At 42.9% G+C, this 15,296-nt stretch overlaps 6 protein-coding genes across 6 annotated transcripts; 4 read left to right on the forward strand and 2 right to left on the reverse strand.

Moving 5' to 3' along the window:
• Nucleotides 1–1,020: 1,020 nt before the first annotated feature.
• Bfra_005234 (putative phosphoribosylformimino-5-aminoimidazole carboxamide ribotide isomerase protein) lies at nucleotides 1,021–1,914 on the reverse strand (the record flags this gene model as incomplete). The annotated part of the gene is made up of 3 exons (XM_037335620.1): nucleotides 1,021–1,316; nucleotides 1,372–1,558; nucleotides 1,615–1,914. 3 exons carry the CDS (start codon nucleotides 1,912–1,914, stop codon nucleotides 1,021–1,023), a joined length of 783 nt encoding a protein of 260 aa, XP_037192715.1.
• A 290-nt stretch (nucleotides 1,915–2,204) lies between these two features.
• On the forward strand, nucleotides 2,205–3,195 carry Bfra_005235 (uncharacterized protein; the record flags this gene model as incomplete). The annotated part of the gene is made up of 2 exons (XM_037335621.1): nucleotides 2,205–2,642; nucleotides 2,713–3,195. 2 exons carry the CDS (start codon nucleotides 2,205–2,207, stop codon nucleotides 3,193–3,195), a joined length of 921 nt encoding a protein of 306 aa, XP_037192716.1.
• A 621-nt stretch (nucleotides 3,196–3,816) lies between these two features.
• Bfra_005236 (putative ccr4-not transcription complex subunit 7 protein) lies at nucleotides 3,817–5,349 on the reverse strand (the record flags this gene model as incomplete). The annotated part of the gene is made up of 2 exons (XM_037335622.1): nucleotides 3,817–4,881; nucleotides 4,930–5,349. The coding sequence occupies 2 exons, from the start codon at nucleotides 5,347–5,349 to the stop codon at nucleotides 3,817–3,819; spliced, it is 1,485 nt and encodes a 494-aa protein (XP_037192717.1).
• Nucleotides 5,350–5,719: 370 nt separating this feature from the next.
• On the forward strand, nucleotides 5,720–6,188 carry Bfra_005237 (putative nadh-ubiquinone oxidoreductase b12 subunit protein; the record flags this gene model as incomplete). Its single annotated transcript, XM_037335623.1, has 3 exons — nucleotides 5,720–5,733; nucleotides 5,800–5,898; nucleotides 5,959–6,188. 3 exons carry the CDS (start codon nucleotides 5,720–5,722, stop codon nucleotides 6,128–6,130), a joined length of 285 nt encoding a protein of 94 aa, XP_037192718.1. The 3' UTR covers nucleotides 6,131–6,188.
• A 1,696-nt stretch (nucleotides 6,189–7,884) lies between these two features.
• On the forward strand, nucleotides 7,885–12,601 carry Bfra_005238 (putative two-component sensor protein histidine protein kinase (dhkj) protein; the record flags this gene model as incomplete). Its single annotated transcript, XM_037335624.1, has 12 exons — nucleotides 7,885–8,044; nucleotides 8,204–8,344; nucleotides 8,396–8,525; nucleotides 8,577–8,805; nucleotides 8,866–9,547; nucleotides 9,604–9,812; nucleotides 9,878–10,051; nucleotides 10,105–10,226; nucleotides 10,489–10,558; nucleotides 10,614–10,847; nucleotides 10,899–11,169; nucleotides 11,218–12,601. Exons 1-12 carry the CDS (start codon nucleotides 7,926–7,928, stop codon nucleotides 12,599–12,601), a joined length of 3,765 nt encoding a protein of 1,254 aa, XP_037192719.1. The 5' UTR covers nucleotides 7,885–7,925.
• An 874-nt stretch (nucleotides 12,602–13,475) lies between these two features.
• Bfra_005239 (putative duf89 domain-containing protein) lies at nucleotides 13,476–15,285 on the forward strand (the record flags this gene model as incomplete). The annotated part of the gene is made up of 5 exons (XM_037335625.1): nucleotides 13,476–13,497; nucleotides 13,589–13,659; nucleotides 13,860–13,987; nucleotides 14,037–14,153; nucleotides 14,214–15,285. 5 exons carry the CDS (start codon nucleotides 13,476–13,478, stop codon nucleotides 15,283–15,285), a joined length of 1,410 nt encoding a protein of 469 aa, XP_037192720.1.
• Between the last annotated feature and the right edge of the window lie 11 nt (nucleotides 15,286–15,296).

Below are 15,296 nucleotides of genomic sequence, written 5' to 3' on the forward strand. Positions count from 1 at the left end.
AATAAGTTATCTACGAAATGAATCGCAGAATGATGATGGATGGGGGTGGGTTGTGAAGAGAAGAATAAGCCAGCGGAACCCAAAGTACATGTATAAAAATAATGCAGGTACGAACGGTACAGTCAGTCATAGAGTCATCACAAAAAAAACTTGGTCACCAAGCCGACCCGACAACAAAGCAGCAAACGATATGAGGGTGTATTGGGCGATAAAGAAACACTTCACTTCTCTAGGTAAAGTTTCAAGGTTTCATGTACCTACTGTTGCGATGCCACGTGTTTCATCTCATTCGTGGTTAAAAACGAGGCGGTGGATACGATCGACCAGATTCTTTCGCAACCGCCGGGCCAACAGATTTTTCGACATACTCCGATGCATATCAAAGGTGGTAAGGGTGCTAACGGGTTCTTCTCAGGCCTCGAGCTGAATCCGACCATCGACGATTGGAGCCTCATTATTTCTCACACCCGCGATGTGTAGAACTTGGCGGTTTATTGGAAGAGAGAAGCAGTAAGCTGGAAAGTTGGAGGGAAAGTTGGAAGGGAAGGGCTGGGAGGGGGCGGGTTATCCTACGAAGAACGAATTCGATAAGCTGGGCATCTGCTGGTGGTGGGGCCAAATGCTGTACGTTCCGTGGTTCACTCCTAAGGCCGCCAAATGATATTGAAGAATCGCGGTGTGATTCCCCACACACCTCATGCAGCAAAAAAAGTTCTTTGAATGAACCAAACGTAAGAAATGCAGTTAGCAAGATTAAGTCGAATAGGCGAACGTTCTGGGTCAATTATGCAGAGAATCAAGTGGAAGACGATGCAATATAACGGGTCAAAAGTGGTAAACATCACGAAGTTTTAGTAGATCACAAATTTAGGAAGGAGAAGCGAAAGACCATCCACACATGCAAGAATGGGTGACGAATCTGACGATATCTCCAGCTTGTACTCGGGACACAATAGTAAAAAGATATTGAGACACCCCATTTTGCATTTGCATTTGAATTTGCATCTGCATTTATGCATATTATGACGAAGCAACTTGCTTCTGATTCCATTGTACACATTCATCAAATGTGACCCCGGAACCTCCGAAGACATCCAGAGCACTTCCGATTGTAAGATCAACCTTTCCATCACTAAGTCTCTTGACATTATCAAGATCTTGAAGGTTTCTTCCGCCACCAGCATAGGTGACCGGGATACTACACCATTGTGCTAGTTTCTCGACGAGTTGTTCATCGATACCTTTTTGCAACCCCTCATTGTCGGCTGCGTGGATTAAGAACTCGGAGCAATATGGCTCTAAGGATTTGATAGATGCTAAAAGATATATGAGTTTTCAATGATGAAGAGAGGAAAAAAATGAAATACTCACCCTCATTCACCTCCATATCTGTAATGGTTTGCCATTTATTCATAGCCACAAACCAAGTATCATCTCTCCTTCGACAACTCAGATCAATGACAAGTTTTTCCTTATCACCACCAAGAGATTCCAGTACGGAATCTAGTCGTTCTTGGGAGAACTTCCCATTAGGAAATAGGAAAGAAGTAATGATGACCTACCATTCCAATCAATATCGATCTTCCCACCAATAGCAACACGATATAAACATACCCTCTCAGCACCCCATTCAATCCATTGCTTAGCATTCTCATCCGTGATACCACCTCCAACCTGAAGGCCATTTTTCCACTCTCCTACAGCTTGTTTTGCAGCCTCCTCGTTGCCAGGTCCAAGCATAATGACATGAGCACCCGTAAGATCATTGTCCTTGTACAATTTTGCGAAATGGCCAGCTGGTAATTTCGATACATAGTTGGTCTTTAAGTCAGACGAAGCAGTTGTTAATGTACCGCCTACAATCTGCTTCACCTGACCTGAATGCAAGTCTATACAGGGACGAAATTTAGTCATTATGGGAAGTTTCTCGACTTAATACCTTGCTGTGTGAAGATATTGACGGCCAAGTTTCTATGTCGAATAATCCTAGGAGGAAGTAAAGAAAGAATCAACTAATTCCGAGATGTGTTGTTGACCTTCTGCCTGTGTAACTAAAATCGCGTTTCGACTTCTACCAAAATCATCTCGGCAGAATCCCGGCACATCGCCATAATTTTTTCTTATCCAGAACATTTAATATTCTGGGGAAGCTACAAACATCAAGTTTGCGAAAATTACCAAATCCCAGACAAACAATCTTCACGATGCCTGCCTCGCTCGGAAAACGAAAGCGCTCATCTGCGACTAATCCTACCAGTTCAAAACTTTCAAAAGTACCTAAAACTACCCCAATTATACCAGAACCAGTATCTGAACCCCAATCAGAAGAAGAAGCTTCAGATAGCTCTCCAGAGGACGACGAAGATGAGGTGGAAGATGATACTGAAATTCTCGACCCCCAAGAAATATTCCGTCGTCATTTCGAAGCACAGTTCAAACCGCTTCCTCCTACAACCAAAAAGCCTAAAATCAATCCAATAATCGAGAATCCCGAAAATGAAGACGAGGATTGGGATGGCTTATCAGACAACTCCGCCGAAGACGACGAGCAGGAAGAAAACGGCGTACAAGTAGTCGAGCATGTTAAGAAAATCGATTCCCGGATCGCAGGGATGAGTAAAGGGGAATTGAGGGCTTTCATGGTATGCACATCCATTATTATGCCTCTACTATCCTTCATTTATCTCCAAAAATCTAACACACTTTATCTAGTCCTCCAAAATTCCCAAATCACGCCCTACCCCCTCTCTCTCCAAACTTACCGAGCTACCAGCCGGCTCCGCAGACGACCCAGGCGCAACCGAAGCACTCAATCTCAAAAACGATCTCGCGCTCCAACGACTCCTCGATGAATCACATCTCTTGACATCCTCCTCCTCTTCCTCAGCGGCCAACTCCCATGCCGTCCATACTTTACAAGGAAAGAATCGATTAAAAGCACTAGATATGCGTGTCCAAGCATTGGGGGGGAAGACTAGTATACATACACAAGAAAGCATGCCGATGAATATGCGAAAGGGGATCATAAGGAAAGCGGAGGAGAAGGAGGAGAAGCGAAGGAGGGAGGCCAAGGAGAATGGGATTGTGCTTGAGACGAAAGGAAGAGGAGGGGGATTAGCGGGGGAAGGGAAAGAAGGAAGGAGAGGAGCGGGACGGGAGGGACTTTTGATTCTGGTCCCGGGGTTGGGAGGATGAGGGGTGCGACGTTGAAACTTAGTGAGAGGGATGTGGTGGGAATTGAGGGGAATAAGAGGGGTGGAGGTAGGATGGGTAGGAATGGAAAGAGGGGGGGAAGGGGGAGAGGAAGGGGCAATAGGAGTTAGTGGATTAGTTGTTTGAAACCAAGAGGCCACTATGGAAGATGTGAAGGGATGCTACATGAACACATGTTTTACAAAGCAAATAAAGAATTGATACCCAAGCAAACTACATCGAATACTACATCCAAGATCACAAACACAGACATCACGAGCACTTCGGATACACAGATCCACATACCAAAGCAAACAAGGTATCAGTCAATTTCATACTGTACAAATTCCCTTCCTCATCAAACCCGACGCTCCAGAATTCACCAATATTGATTCACAAAGGTAAAAGTAAGTGCCCTACAACTCATCCTTTCAGGAGATTTGCAGATGCAGTTGCGTTCATTTAAACAAACAGTTCGGTTCAGCCAAATAACGCGCCCAAGCCCTACCCCTCATGAACTCCGTCCTTCAGCCCCTTCAAATGCCAAGGAAACCTAGGAAATGTATGTTTTTATAATTCTTCCCGCCAATAGCTAGAATATGCCGAGTTTTACTAAACTCTTCTTTACTGCTTATTTGCGTATTGGAAATGTCCGAATGCACCTCCACCATTACTTGGCGTTAGCGGACCTAAACCATTTCCTCCATTATTATTATGCGCAGGTGTAGTTGCTAGGTTGGCATTTCCATTATTCGGAGTACTAGGTGCGCCATTTGCAAACGACGATCCTGAACCATTTTGATTCGGAGTAGTATTTTCTTGGTATTGATTGTAATGTTGCGGGGTGGTTTGTTGGGTAGCGACTGTATTAGCTTCTTGGAGATTGATACCGAAGACACGGCCTAAATGTTCGTCTCCAATCTCGCCGTCGAATAGACGTTCGCGGAGCTTGAAAAAGACCCGGCCGTTGACGAGGGAATCGGAACCAGCTTGATGAGCAGCACCTACGCGTTTAACTTTGAGGACGTCGATCATAGTTTCAATGTTGGGATGTCGCTCGGTGCGTTGAAGGAGCTCTGCGGTGACAGCGTCGACATGAGAAAGCTGGCCCAATTTGTTCATAATTGTTCCTTGTTGCATGAGATATTTGATATCATATACACTTGGAAAGAACTTTTTCATGAGCATATCGAATTCTCTTTCGTCATCCGGTAAGGGTCTTTGAAGTAGAATCTTTGTAAGATATCCAAAATCGTAGCCGGCGTGCCCTGAGATCCAACGTTTCTCCTCATCACATACAAGTCCGGAACTAATCAATACCGCACCAAACTCAAATGGATCGATGCCTTCTTCCTTTAATCTGTTGAAATCCGTACCGGCAATCTTCCTTTCGTCAATGCCCTTTTCTGCATACATATCATCCGATAGAGAGAATTTAAAGTTGAACTGCCATGTACAAGGTATCTGTCCCATGCCGTTGCCAATTCTTCGTCCTGCTGAGTTCCGATCTAGTCCCGAGTCCGAGGGAGGAGTCGCAGGTAATGATTCTCCATCCTCCGAATATAATGTTATGCCCAGTTGTATAAGTTTCAGTAAATCTACGTTGCATCGTAAGCATTGATAGTGATAATCTCCTTTGCCATTGAATGATCCCATAGGTCGAGCAACGATTCCAGGAAATTTCGCGTCCTAGCAATGTTAACTCCGGCGTCAACAATCACCAATGGAGTATCTTACCATAGAAATATAAGGGTATTTGTCCACTAGTTGCCGCAGAATTGCCATCTCCTCATGTAAATTCCCCTTCCAAACATCTCGTATTCTACCCTTATCACGTATACCCCGCGTCCCTGAATCTGCCATCCCGTTGTGCCCTTGTTGTTGCAACGGTGCTGCAGCGAAGCTCATTTGTGCCGCTTGACTTGCTAATCCACCGCCTTGCAATGGGATACCAGGTGCAGAAAATCCTCCTGGTATACCCATACTAGCTCCATTTGCGAATGCATTGCTCATGGAGTTCGCACTCATAAATTGATTTCCGATCGAGCCAGGTGGAGGAAGTCCCGCAGTATGTGGTTGTGTATGAGGCGGATATTGTTGATAATGAGATGCCATACTATTTGGGGCAGCCCCGTAGGCTTGCATTCGTGGCGGCATTTTGTTTTCGTCGAGTATTTATGTTGGGTATAGTAGGTGGGTTGATGGTTTTCATGGACGCAAATTGCGCAAGGAGGGAAGAGTTTCTTTTTCGCAGTTCAAAGCAACAACAGTTCTGGACAAGAAAACAAGATAATTATCACTTTGTAAATTATTAGTTGCTTTAAAATTCAAAAAGTCTCGACACCAAGGCTTGTGTTTCTTAAAGTTCAAGCTGGCTGCTTTGATTAAGCATGAACTGTAGCTAAGGATGGCGCTTAATGTTAGACGCCCTAATCGTACCCGAACTATACCCGAGCTAGACATCCATATTCAATACATTGCTAACCACTTGACCATAAGTCATTAGGTGAAAGTTGTAATTCTCACAATGCAGTGCACAAGGTATGTGTTTTACTGAATATGGATAATGGTAACTTTTGTCCTCCAGTCGCTGACTTTTTTGAGTAGAATTCTTAGAGCTGCACAACGTGCAAATCTTACTGGTTTCGACCCAAAAGCATTAGCTGCCGCTTCTGGTAAAAATGCAGGCGACCCATGGGCACGACGGTGAGCTCGGAAGCACATAGCCTTAACTTTCGGAAACACCATACTGATAGGTTTTATTAGTGAAGCTTGGAGATATCAAGGACAATACTCAAGGCGGAATCGATTTTCGAACACCTTCCCTGGATTAGGCATTGCGACGGTAGCTTTTGCAGCATATTGCGGATACGAATACTTCTTTTTGGCGGACGAACATCATGGGCATGCAGAGGGCCATGGCGATGGACACCACTGAAGAATGAATTGATGGAAAGTCGTTGTACATATGGGTTAAATTTTATCCTTGGGACTGATCCCCTCATTCTCAACAAGTACTGCGCACGCTCCATGTATGGATATGATATGAATTCTCTATTCTCCTGTGAGGATGCAAAACTTTGACAACTCACTTTCATACAACAGGAAATGTATTGAGAAGCAGCGACGAGGACAAGCGCCCTATGTTTTCAAAATTCATTGTGCAAGTGTGCAATGATTGATTTGTCGATATTGTGCTTTTCCGTGGCTCAATCAATATCAGATTTCGGATTCCATCGGTTTGAATCTGGAAAATAGGGGATCTCACTATATTGAATAGGAGAGAATGGAATCTATCCGCGAAATGATGTTGGAAATTGCTAAACACATTCGTTGAGCATATGTTGAAATAACGAGGACATGTGAACTGTGAATAACCGAAGTCAAAATTTAAAGATTCAGTTGGGAGATACGGGGAAAGTGGATCGAGAAGAATGGATCGAAAGTGTTGATTGAATAACAAAGGATCCTCTATTCCCGGAATGAATATGCTATTTACTAACCAAAAATTTCAAGAAAAGAAGATATAAAGGGAACCAACTCGATTTCTTCGGCTTGGAGCAATCTCCCAACTTCGGTCGATCGTCTTTCACGATCACCTCTCAATATACCGTATAGGAACACAAAAAAAAGCCAGAAACTATCACACGATATACGAACCGCCTTGCATACTAACAAAGGTACCATCTCTTTGAAACTTAGAAACCCAATTGATTACATATTTCGAGTTAAGTGTGTGATTCTTTCCATACACAGCATCACCATCTCTCAGGCTAAGAGATTATATATATATAGAATTCCGACAAATCTGCTGGGAAAGTTCTCTTGGGTACGCTGTCAGTGATATATTGAAAGTAGATTCTGAGACTTCCTCCCCGGCAAGCCCTGCCGTATCTTCCACATTGAGGATCAGAATGTCAATAGTATCTATTTTAATACCTACACCAATCTTCCTCATTTGCCGGCCCCAGTTACCCCGTGCTTTCCTTGGGGATATGTGGTCCAGCCTTATCCCACCGAGGTCTACCCATTTTCACAGGCCGGCGCGGCGCCTAGTACTAATTAATCCATCGCTGAAAGCCAAAGCATTCTGATATGTCAGCCCCAACATGACTCGAGATTAAAATACCCGAAATGCATATGGAATAGTCTCGTAAAAATCTGTCCAAATTGGAATGCTTCATCGTGATGCACGAAGTTTATCTAGGTAGACTTAATGAATCTGCTTGATTAAGGTTACGCTTACCAATAAGATGATGACTTGTCCACACAATACTTTTGGTCTATCAGATAAAAGAGCTTTTGGCTCGTTGTGTACCCTTATATTCTCGTACCTACATATCATATACCGTATACCATACCTAGGTAGGTAGGTCAATTAGTAAACTTATCGACTTTTCATCCATGCATTAAATGACGTCGACCCAGTTAGCCACATGAATCAAAATCTCAGCCTCGTCCAAGGGTAAAGCAAGCCACAAAAGACTGGACTGTTCTACGAAGTAATGCCATAAACCCAATTTCTAAGGTTCAAGCTTGTTTTATCAAAACCCTGAATGTTTTTTTCTTAATTCGATTTCTCAATTGACGTTAATTCGTTTTTGCCTCAGCAAGATATTCTTCTTCCCCTATCTCGTTGGTAATACTAATATTGAAGCAAAATTTGTTTGTTTCCTCAGGAATGAGAAAGTCTTTGGATATTCTTCTTGACACTGATACCTATCCGTCGCCACATGGAATCCATGAATTTTTGCTCCAATGGGGATTTCCTTGGGGCTATTGAGGAAACCTCAGTATTAACACAAAAAACCAAAGACATGTATGCTTCGCAGCGTGCACTTGAACTGAGAAAGTAAGTCTGGTCTTTTTTCAATTGGCTTAAAGGTGTTACCCATTTCTTGCGTTTCTCTGCGTTGATGCCAATCTTATCTTTATTCGGCCGTGTCTCACGTGCATCATGAAAGCGAATACTCGTGATTTCTTGACTAACTTCTTCATCCTTTTCTTGTAGATTTTATGATCCTTATCAAGCTGATATAAATCCTCACTCTTCTGAGGATACTCTAAATGGTCGACTCAATTCTGATGGAGCCCTCGACAATTATGCCGAGGTTGCTATATGGCGTTTAGGGGGCGTTCATTCTATGATCAGGTATGAGGAACTTCAACTCATTGACTAGCCGATAAAACTAACACATACTAGTATCATTGATGGCTCTACTCAATACTTCATTGCAGGAGCACGGCGCGATAAATCTCTACCCGAGGAGGATATCGTCAATGATTCATGGTTTGGTTGTTTTCAAGTGCCAACACCAGGTGGACTTTGTGAAGTCAGGACAAACCAACCACAATCCTAAACATATACTGACCGAGTACTTCAGAATACCTTGGCCATTAATAATGACGAAAATGATCCTTATCCTTGTTTTATTATCGATGATTTAAAGAAAGACCCAAGATTTGCTAGTTTATCCATAGTTGATGGTTCTTTAGCTTCATACGTTTGGTATGCTGGGGCTCCAATTACTACCAAAAATGGTATCAACATTGGTGTTTTATGTGTCTTCGGTGATCGCCCTACCACCGGGTTTAATTTAGAGAGAAGAAGATGTAGGTTTGAGCGACAACTTACCTCACTAAGATCTGTGTTGATACTAACCCAACATCCAGTTTTATATCATCAAGCGAACAATATCATGAAGTACATGGAAACGCAACGAGAGGCTATCGAAAGACATCGAGTTGCGCTCATGTCGAAAGGAATTGCTACCTTCATAGAAATAACTTCTCGCTACACTAACATTATCTCTGACAGCCCATACTCCTCAACTGAATCAGTTTCAAATACGACTAATGGATCCGGTACTCAATTCGATGATGATACCAGAACAGACCTCTCTCAGGATGGACATTCTAACACATCAAATCAACCACACCAGTCTTCCGAATCTGTACTTGATCAGATACGGATTACTTTAGATCATGCGGCCGAAATTCTCCGGGAATCGCTGGAACTTAACGTTGGAGGCGTTGTCTTCTTAGACACAACTAATGGTCATACCGAAGTGGGAAATACCGATGCTTACATGGATACAAGCACTGATCTAGGTACAGAGGTGAAGGAGGCTGAATTGAGGAGATCACCCGTACAAAATGATGAAAGACCAAAGTATGAAGAGTACCGAAGGAAATTATCTCAAGGCACCATACGAACTTCCACGGATAAACATAAAGTGGCAAAGGTCCTTTCTATGTCGGCGGCAAAGGTTGCAACCTGGGACTCAGAAGCTCATGTCCTGGATGGGAAAACCCTTCGGTCGCTAATGAATTCTTACCCTAAGGGGAATGTCTGGTATGGCTTGGACTACGCGCGATCTCGATAGGACCATTTAACTGACCCTAATAAAGGTACATTGATGACAATGGCTATTTCTCGAGCCTGGAACAAGTTAAGGATCGAAAATGTGCGCCCACAACCGATACCAGTCCTACTGAAAGGCCTAGAACATCTGGCTCTTTCGATGCTACGAAACAAGAAGCGGAAGCAACTATGCTTGGCAAGGTATTTCATAAAGCAAGGCAAATCATATTTCTCCCTCTTTGGGATTCTGCTGGCGGTATGTTATGCTTTTATCACGTCATAATAGCCCCCTTCTATTCTCGGCTAATCAATTTACTACAGAGAGATGGTACTCGGGCCTATTTGTATGGAGTCAATCAGCAGTTCCTGTTTTTACTGTAAATAATGAGATATCTTACCTGTCTGCATTTACAAACTCGGTCATGATGGAAATTAGTCGATTAGATGCCCTGATTTCTAACAAGATGAAATCTGATTTTATTAGTAGCATTTCTCGTAAGTATTGGCCACTGCAAGTATTCAATTAAAAGCGCTAATGATAAGCAAAGATGAATTTAGAAGTCCACTACATGGCATTTTGGCTTCAGCAGACTTCTTACGGGAATCGAACCTTGACATTTCGCAAACAGAGTTTGTCTCAACAATTCAGAATTGCAGTGGAACTCTCCTGGTACGTGCAACGCATCTCATATCATACTCCATCAGATTTTCCAACAGGCCAGACTGTAATCCGACAATCAGAAGCTCAAGTTCTGAAATCAGTTCGACAGTTCAAGCAGTCTGAAAATCGAATCAATTCTGTTTCTTTTACTCCTTTTGAATATTGAAATGTTACATCCAGTCGATCAGTCCGGGCTATTGGATACTCTGTATCCTATACCTTTTGCATTTAATTCACTTGCCTCCTGCACAAACTTACATTGCCGTCATAGGACACAATAAACCATGTTCTCGACTACAGCAAGATCAACTCTTTCGAGAAAAGAGAAGGTTCTTTACAAGGTGAGTCTTATCTTGTTTCCTGGGCTGGATCATCTTTGAATTAACAGTGTATTAGGGTCTTTCTCGAGCGAGCTTCATCAAGTAACCAACGTAGCTTTGCTATGCGAAGATACCATCAATGGTATGATTGCTGCTAACCACTTTAGAAGTGTTGCTCCCATGTATAATTTAGCACTTTCAAATGGTTCACCAAAAAAGAAAACTGGTATCTCGTCAGATGTAACGGCAGCACCATTGCAAATCATTCTAGATTTCGAAATGCGGGATTGGACTTATAAAGTTCACGCTGGTATGTATTGGAAATTTGACAGGGGTGGCACACTGCTAATATGCTTGATAGGTGCAATTCAACGTATTCTGATGAACATATTTGGCAACTCGCAAAAATATACAGAGCATGGCTTTATTCAAGTACAGTTGCAACTACGACAACAAAAAACGGCTATCGACGTGCCACCTTCAAATTCTCACCCTACCGGAGACTTCATGTGTCTGCGTATCACAGATTCAGGCAAAGGAATGTCAACTGAATACATGGAACGCAAACTTTACCACCCATTTGCCCAAGAAAATAGTTTTACACCTGGCGTTGGCTTGGGTCTTTCTATTGTGTGAGTTCTTCTATCTACTCCGCGTGAATGAGCTAATGAGGAGTGTAGCTGGAGCATCGTGAAACAATTAGGTGGGACTATACTCATCCGCAGTGATGTAGGCATAGGAACCGGTGTTGAGGTCCTCATTCCCGTGGAAAAATCAGAGCCCCCTTCACATGATGAAATAATGAGCGGGGATACTGTCGATACAACTGACGTCAGAATTGCTGCCGAAAAAGCAATGAGATCACTCCGTGATAGAGCAGCAGGAAGAGTAATTTCCTTTGATCGTGGCCAACTCACATCCCCACAAACTAATGCATGGGACTGTATTCAAAAATACTGCTCCGAGTGGTATGGGTTTGATGTCCGAAAGTATGATGGAAATTCACAGAGTGAAGATCTACTTCTCATTAATGAGACATGTAAATTTCCAGAATGTTCTCCTTGTCAGAGAATATTAGTAATCCATGCCGCAATGAGCTACCCAACTATCAATAGGCCAGATGATCAGCATTTTGTTGCCAATATTTCTCAACCAATAGGGCCCTATAGACTTGCCCGATCAATTCTTGCTCTGTTGGATCAAACTGTCTGCGAGTCACGCAATAAGCACGCTACTACGCAGACTCCTCTTGGATCACCAGAGGAACGACACCGCAATGGAACAGAGGAATATAGCTTCTTACCAGTGCAAGAGCCGGAGCCCAACACAACAAATGAAATGACACTTACTTTAGCAACTCAAAAAGTACGCGAGGAATTCGCTGAATCTCTTCAAAACTTAGAACAGCTTCAACTCCAAGCACCTCTTGCTACTCCTGTGGAATCAATACCCAGACCGCAAATTCCCGAACGCAAATCTTCAAAATATCCTTCACCTCCGCCTCCGCCTCCTCAAGTCGCCCAAATCGCCCCAGATAAAACACCCCTCCATATTCTCGCCGTCGATGATAACGCACTTAATCTTCAATTGATACATCGTTATCTTCAAAAACGCAAAACAGACACAATAGTGAGTGCAGGTGATGGCTTGGAAGCAGTAGCAGCCGTAAAAGCGTCAAAAAATGGATTTGATGTAATCTTTATGGATATTTCGATGCCAAATATGGATGGATTCGAAGCTACTCGACTTATCAGAAATTGGGAGGGCGAATTATGTGTAGGGTTGGATGGTCTAATCGCATGGGGGCACGGCAGAGAGAAAGAGAGGGAAATGGAGATTGAAGTAAAGACGTATGATCAACTGCCAAGGGGCAAGGCTTATGTAGTTGCTATGACAGGTTTGGGGAGTCAAAAAGCGAGGGACGAGGCGGATAGAAGCGGGTTTGATGATTTTATGACTAAACCGGTTAAATTACCGAAAGTGGGAGAGTTGTTGAAGAGATTGAGTTGTGAGAAGGCTGCCAGGTTGGAAGCTAGCAAGCGTATTACAGATTGGAGCTTTTAAATGAAAATGGATGGGCGGTCAGACGGGCTGAACTGGCTGAATGAGAGGGAAAGAGATAAGGTATGAGGAGTTGATATGAAATACATGAAATCAAATATACGGATAATTGGGTCGGTCTGGGAGGGAATTGGAATGAATTGTATAATAGTTGATGATGCCTAATAGCGAGAAGAGGCGGTAATATTAATAGCCTTTTTACGGTTCGGTCATCAATTTCATGTTATATTCATCTATTTAGCGATGTCGCTAAATGGTTAGGGGAGCACATATAACAAAGACTTTCTCATGGTATGTCCTCGATGAGATAGTGCAATATCTCGGGATTAATGGCATAGAGAATCTTAAGTCGCCCGCTTTTCCCCATATAAATGTGTCTGAACATGGCAGAATTCTCAGTTCGGTGTGTACAAATACTTTTAATGTATCATATCTCCAATTTTCATCCCTTCAATCGCAAATTTCTCAGTCGCCTATAGCCTCACACACATGATTCTAAGGGGGTGTTCCATGTCGATAGCGGATTCTTTGGTCAAAAATAGGTTGTGAAACCGTCTGAAATTTCAAAGTAATATTTTTCAGTCAACGATGCTACATGATGCTTTTTCAACCCTAGATGATGAAGAAACCAAAGGTGCCAACTTTTGATACCATCGTTTCGTCACTCGTTCTTGCCTAACTGTCTCATCTCAGCAAACCTCAAACACCATCCAATAAACCCATCACGTGTTTGCCAAGCTTCTGCCCCACCACTATCAAACCCCGCCATGCCTCAAGCTCTGGTGCTCTCCCGCTGTTGACAAAGTAAATTCTGTATATAAAACTCGGGTCTCTGATCTTTCTTATTTTTTTGATCGCAGAATAATAATACTTAAAAATGGAATTTGATACTAAGACTCGTAAGTTCATTTTCTATCATGTGTAAATGAGGGGAGAGAAATATCTTATGAAAGAGGGAGGTGGAAAGACTAACGGTTAGTGAGCAATTAGCTCTCTATTCTACTCAGGATAAAACATCTTTCGCATATATTTCTGCGAGAGATCGTTGGCCTGTTATTCTTGTAAGTGATACAGTTTTTTCTTCGGAATTGTCTACTTATGGATGATGTTGGGAATCGATGTGGAAAGCCCCAAACCTCCTCTGCTCGATGCGCGAGGCTTTCCTATTCGCCTAGTCTGCCTCCACGGCAGTGGCCCCCGAAGGGCTAGCGGAGCGTCATCTCAATTATACCAAGGTCTTTGCTAATATTGACTCTGATAGACCGGAGCAATTGATGATGTTCACAGAGCAGTATCCGAATCGACGGGTAGCAAACATGAGGAAGGAAAACGTATAGTCGAGACTCTCGCAAAGCTAAAATATGAGCTTCAACACGACAGAAAGTTAACGTATGGAATTTCGTTTTCGTAGGAGATGAGAAGCTGATCTGAGATTTAGCCCTCTTCTTGATGATGGACAACCGGATATTGAGGGTTATAATAAGGAATTGGAAAAATTGGGTTATCCATCATGGTTCAATATTCCATGGTTATTCGCGGAATGTTATCTCTACAGGTACGAATTTGCTCTCTCGCCTTCACTCTTTTCGAATTATAACTAATGACTAGTTTGCAGACGTTTAGCAACCTCTTTCTCCTTATCTAAAGAATGGAAATCCCACGATGTATTTGCGCGCCAAAAGATGTCGACTTTCCGTTCTTCTCGTCCTGCTGTTCTCGAACTCGCAAGTCGCTACCACGAACTCATAAACCAAATGTCAAATGACAAGACTCAAGACGAGGAGGCTGAAAAGATACTTTTCATGGAAATGTGCGAGATTTGCTTATGGGGAAATGCAACCGATCTTTCCCTTCTCACATCTCTTACCTACGAAGATATCCAGAAATTACAAGGATCCGAAGCACGAAAGAATTCAGAGAAGAATATTCTTATCAATGATTTGGGCAAAGCATATGATGTTCTTAAGGCTGCCAAAAAGGAAGGAAGAAGTCGTCAAGTCGATATTGTCCTCGATAATGCTGGATTTGAACTTTATGTCGATTTAATTCTTGCTGGATTCCTTCTCAGCGCAGGTCTTGCTACAAACATCGTTTTACATTCCAAAGCTATCCCGTGGTTCGTATCTGATGTTGTACCAAAGGATTTCTCCGATTTATTAAACGCATTGAATAATGCTCAATCTTTCTATTCCACACCCTCCGAAGACGAGCAAAGAGATGGGAAAACACCAGAACCACTTTCCAAAAAGGAAGAAGAGGAATTGGATTTCTTGTTCAAGACATGGAGCGAGTTCCACGCGGAAGGTCAATTGACACTAAGAGCTAATAGATTCTGGACTGAAGGAGGTAGTTATTGGAGATTACCAGGCACGGCACCTAGATTATGTGAGGATCTCAAGGAAAGTGATTTGGTCATTTTCAAGGGAGATTTGAATTATAGAAAGTTAACAGGAGATGCTACTTGGGATCCTACAACCCCATTTACAAAGGCAATTGGACCATTGGGTCCCGGGTCCGGTGTTAATGTATTGGCATTGAGGACTTGTAAGGCGGATGTGGTTGTTGGTTTGGAACCAGGACTGGATGAAAAGTTGAGGGCAATGGAGGGAGGGGGTGGAGATTCTGGACAGAGAAAATGGGGATGGAGTGGGAAGTGGGCTGTGGTCAGTTTTTCGGGAGGGAAGTAGATGATTTGTAG

This window comes from Botrytis fragariae, assembly GCF_013461495.1.
Source record: "Botrytis fragariae strain BVB16 chromosome Unknown tig00000054, whole genome shotgun sequence".
NCBI classification, from domain to species: domain Eukaryota; kingdom Fungi; phylum Ascomycota; class Leotiomycetes; order Helotiales; family Sclerotiniaceae; genus Botrytis; species Botrytis fragariae.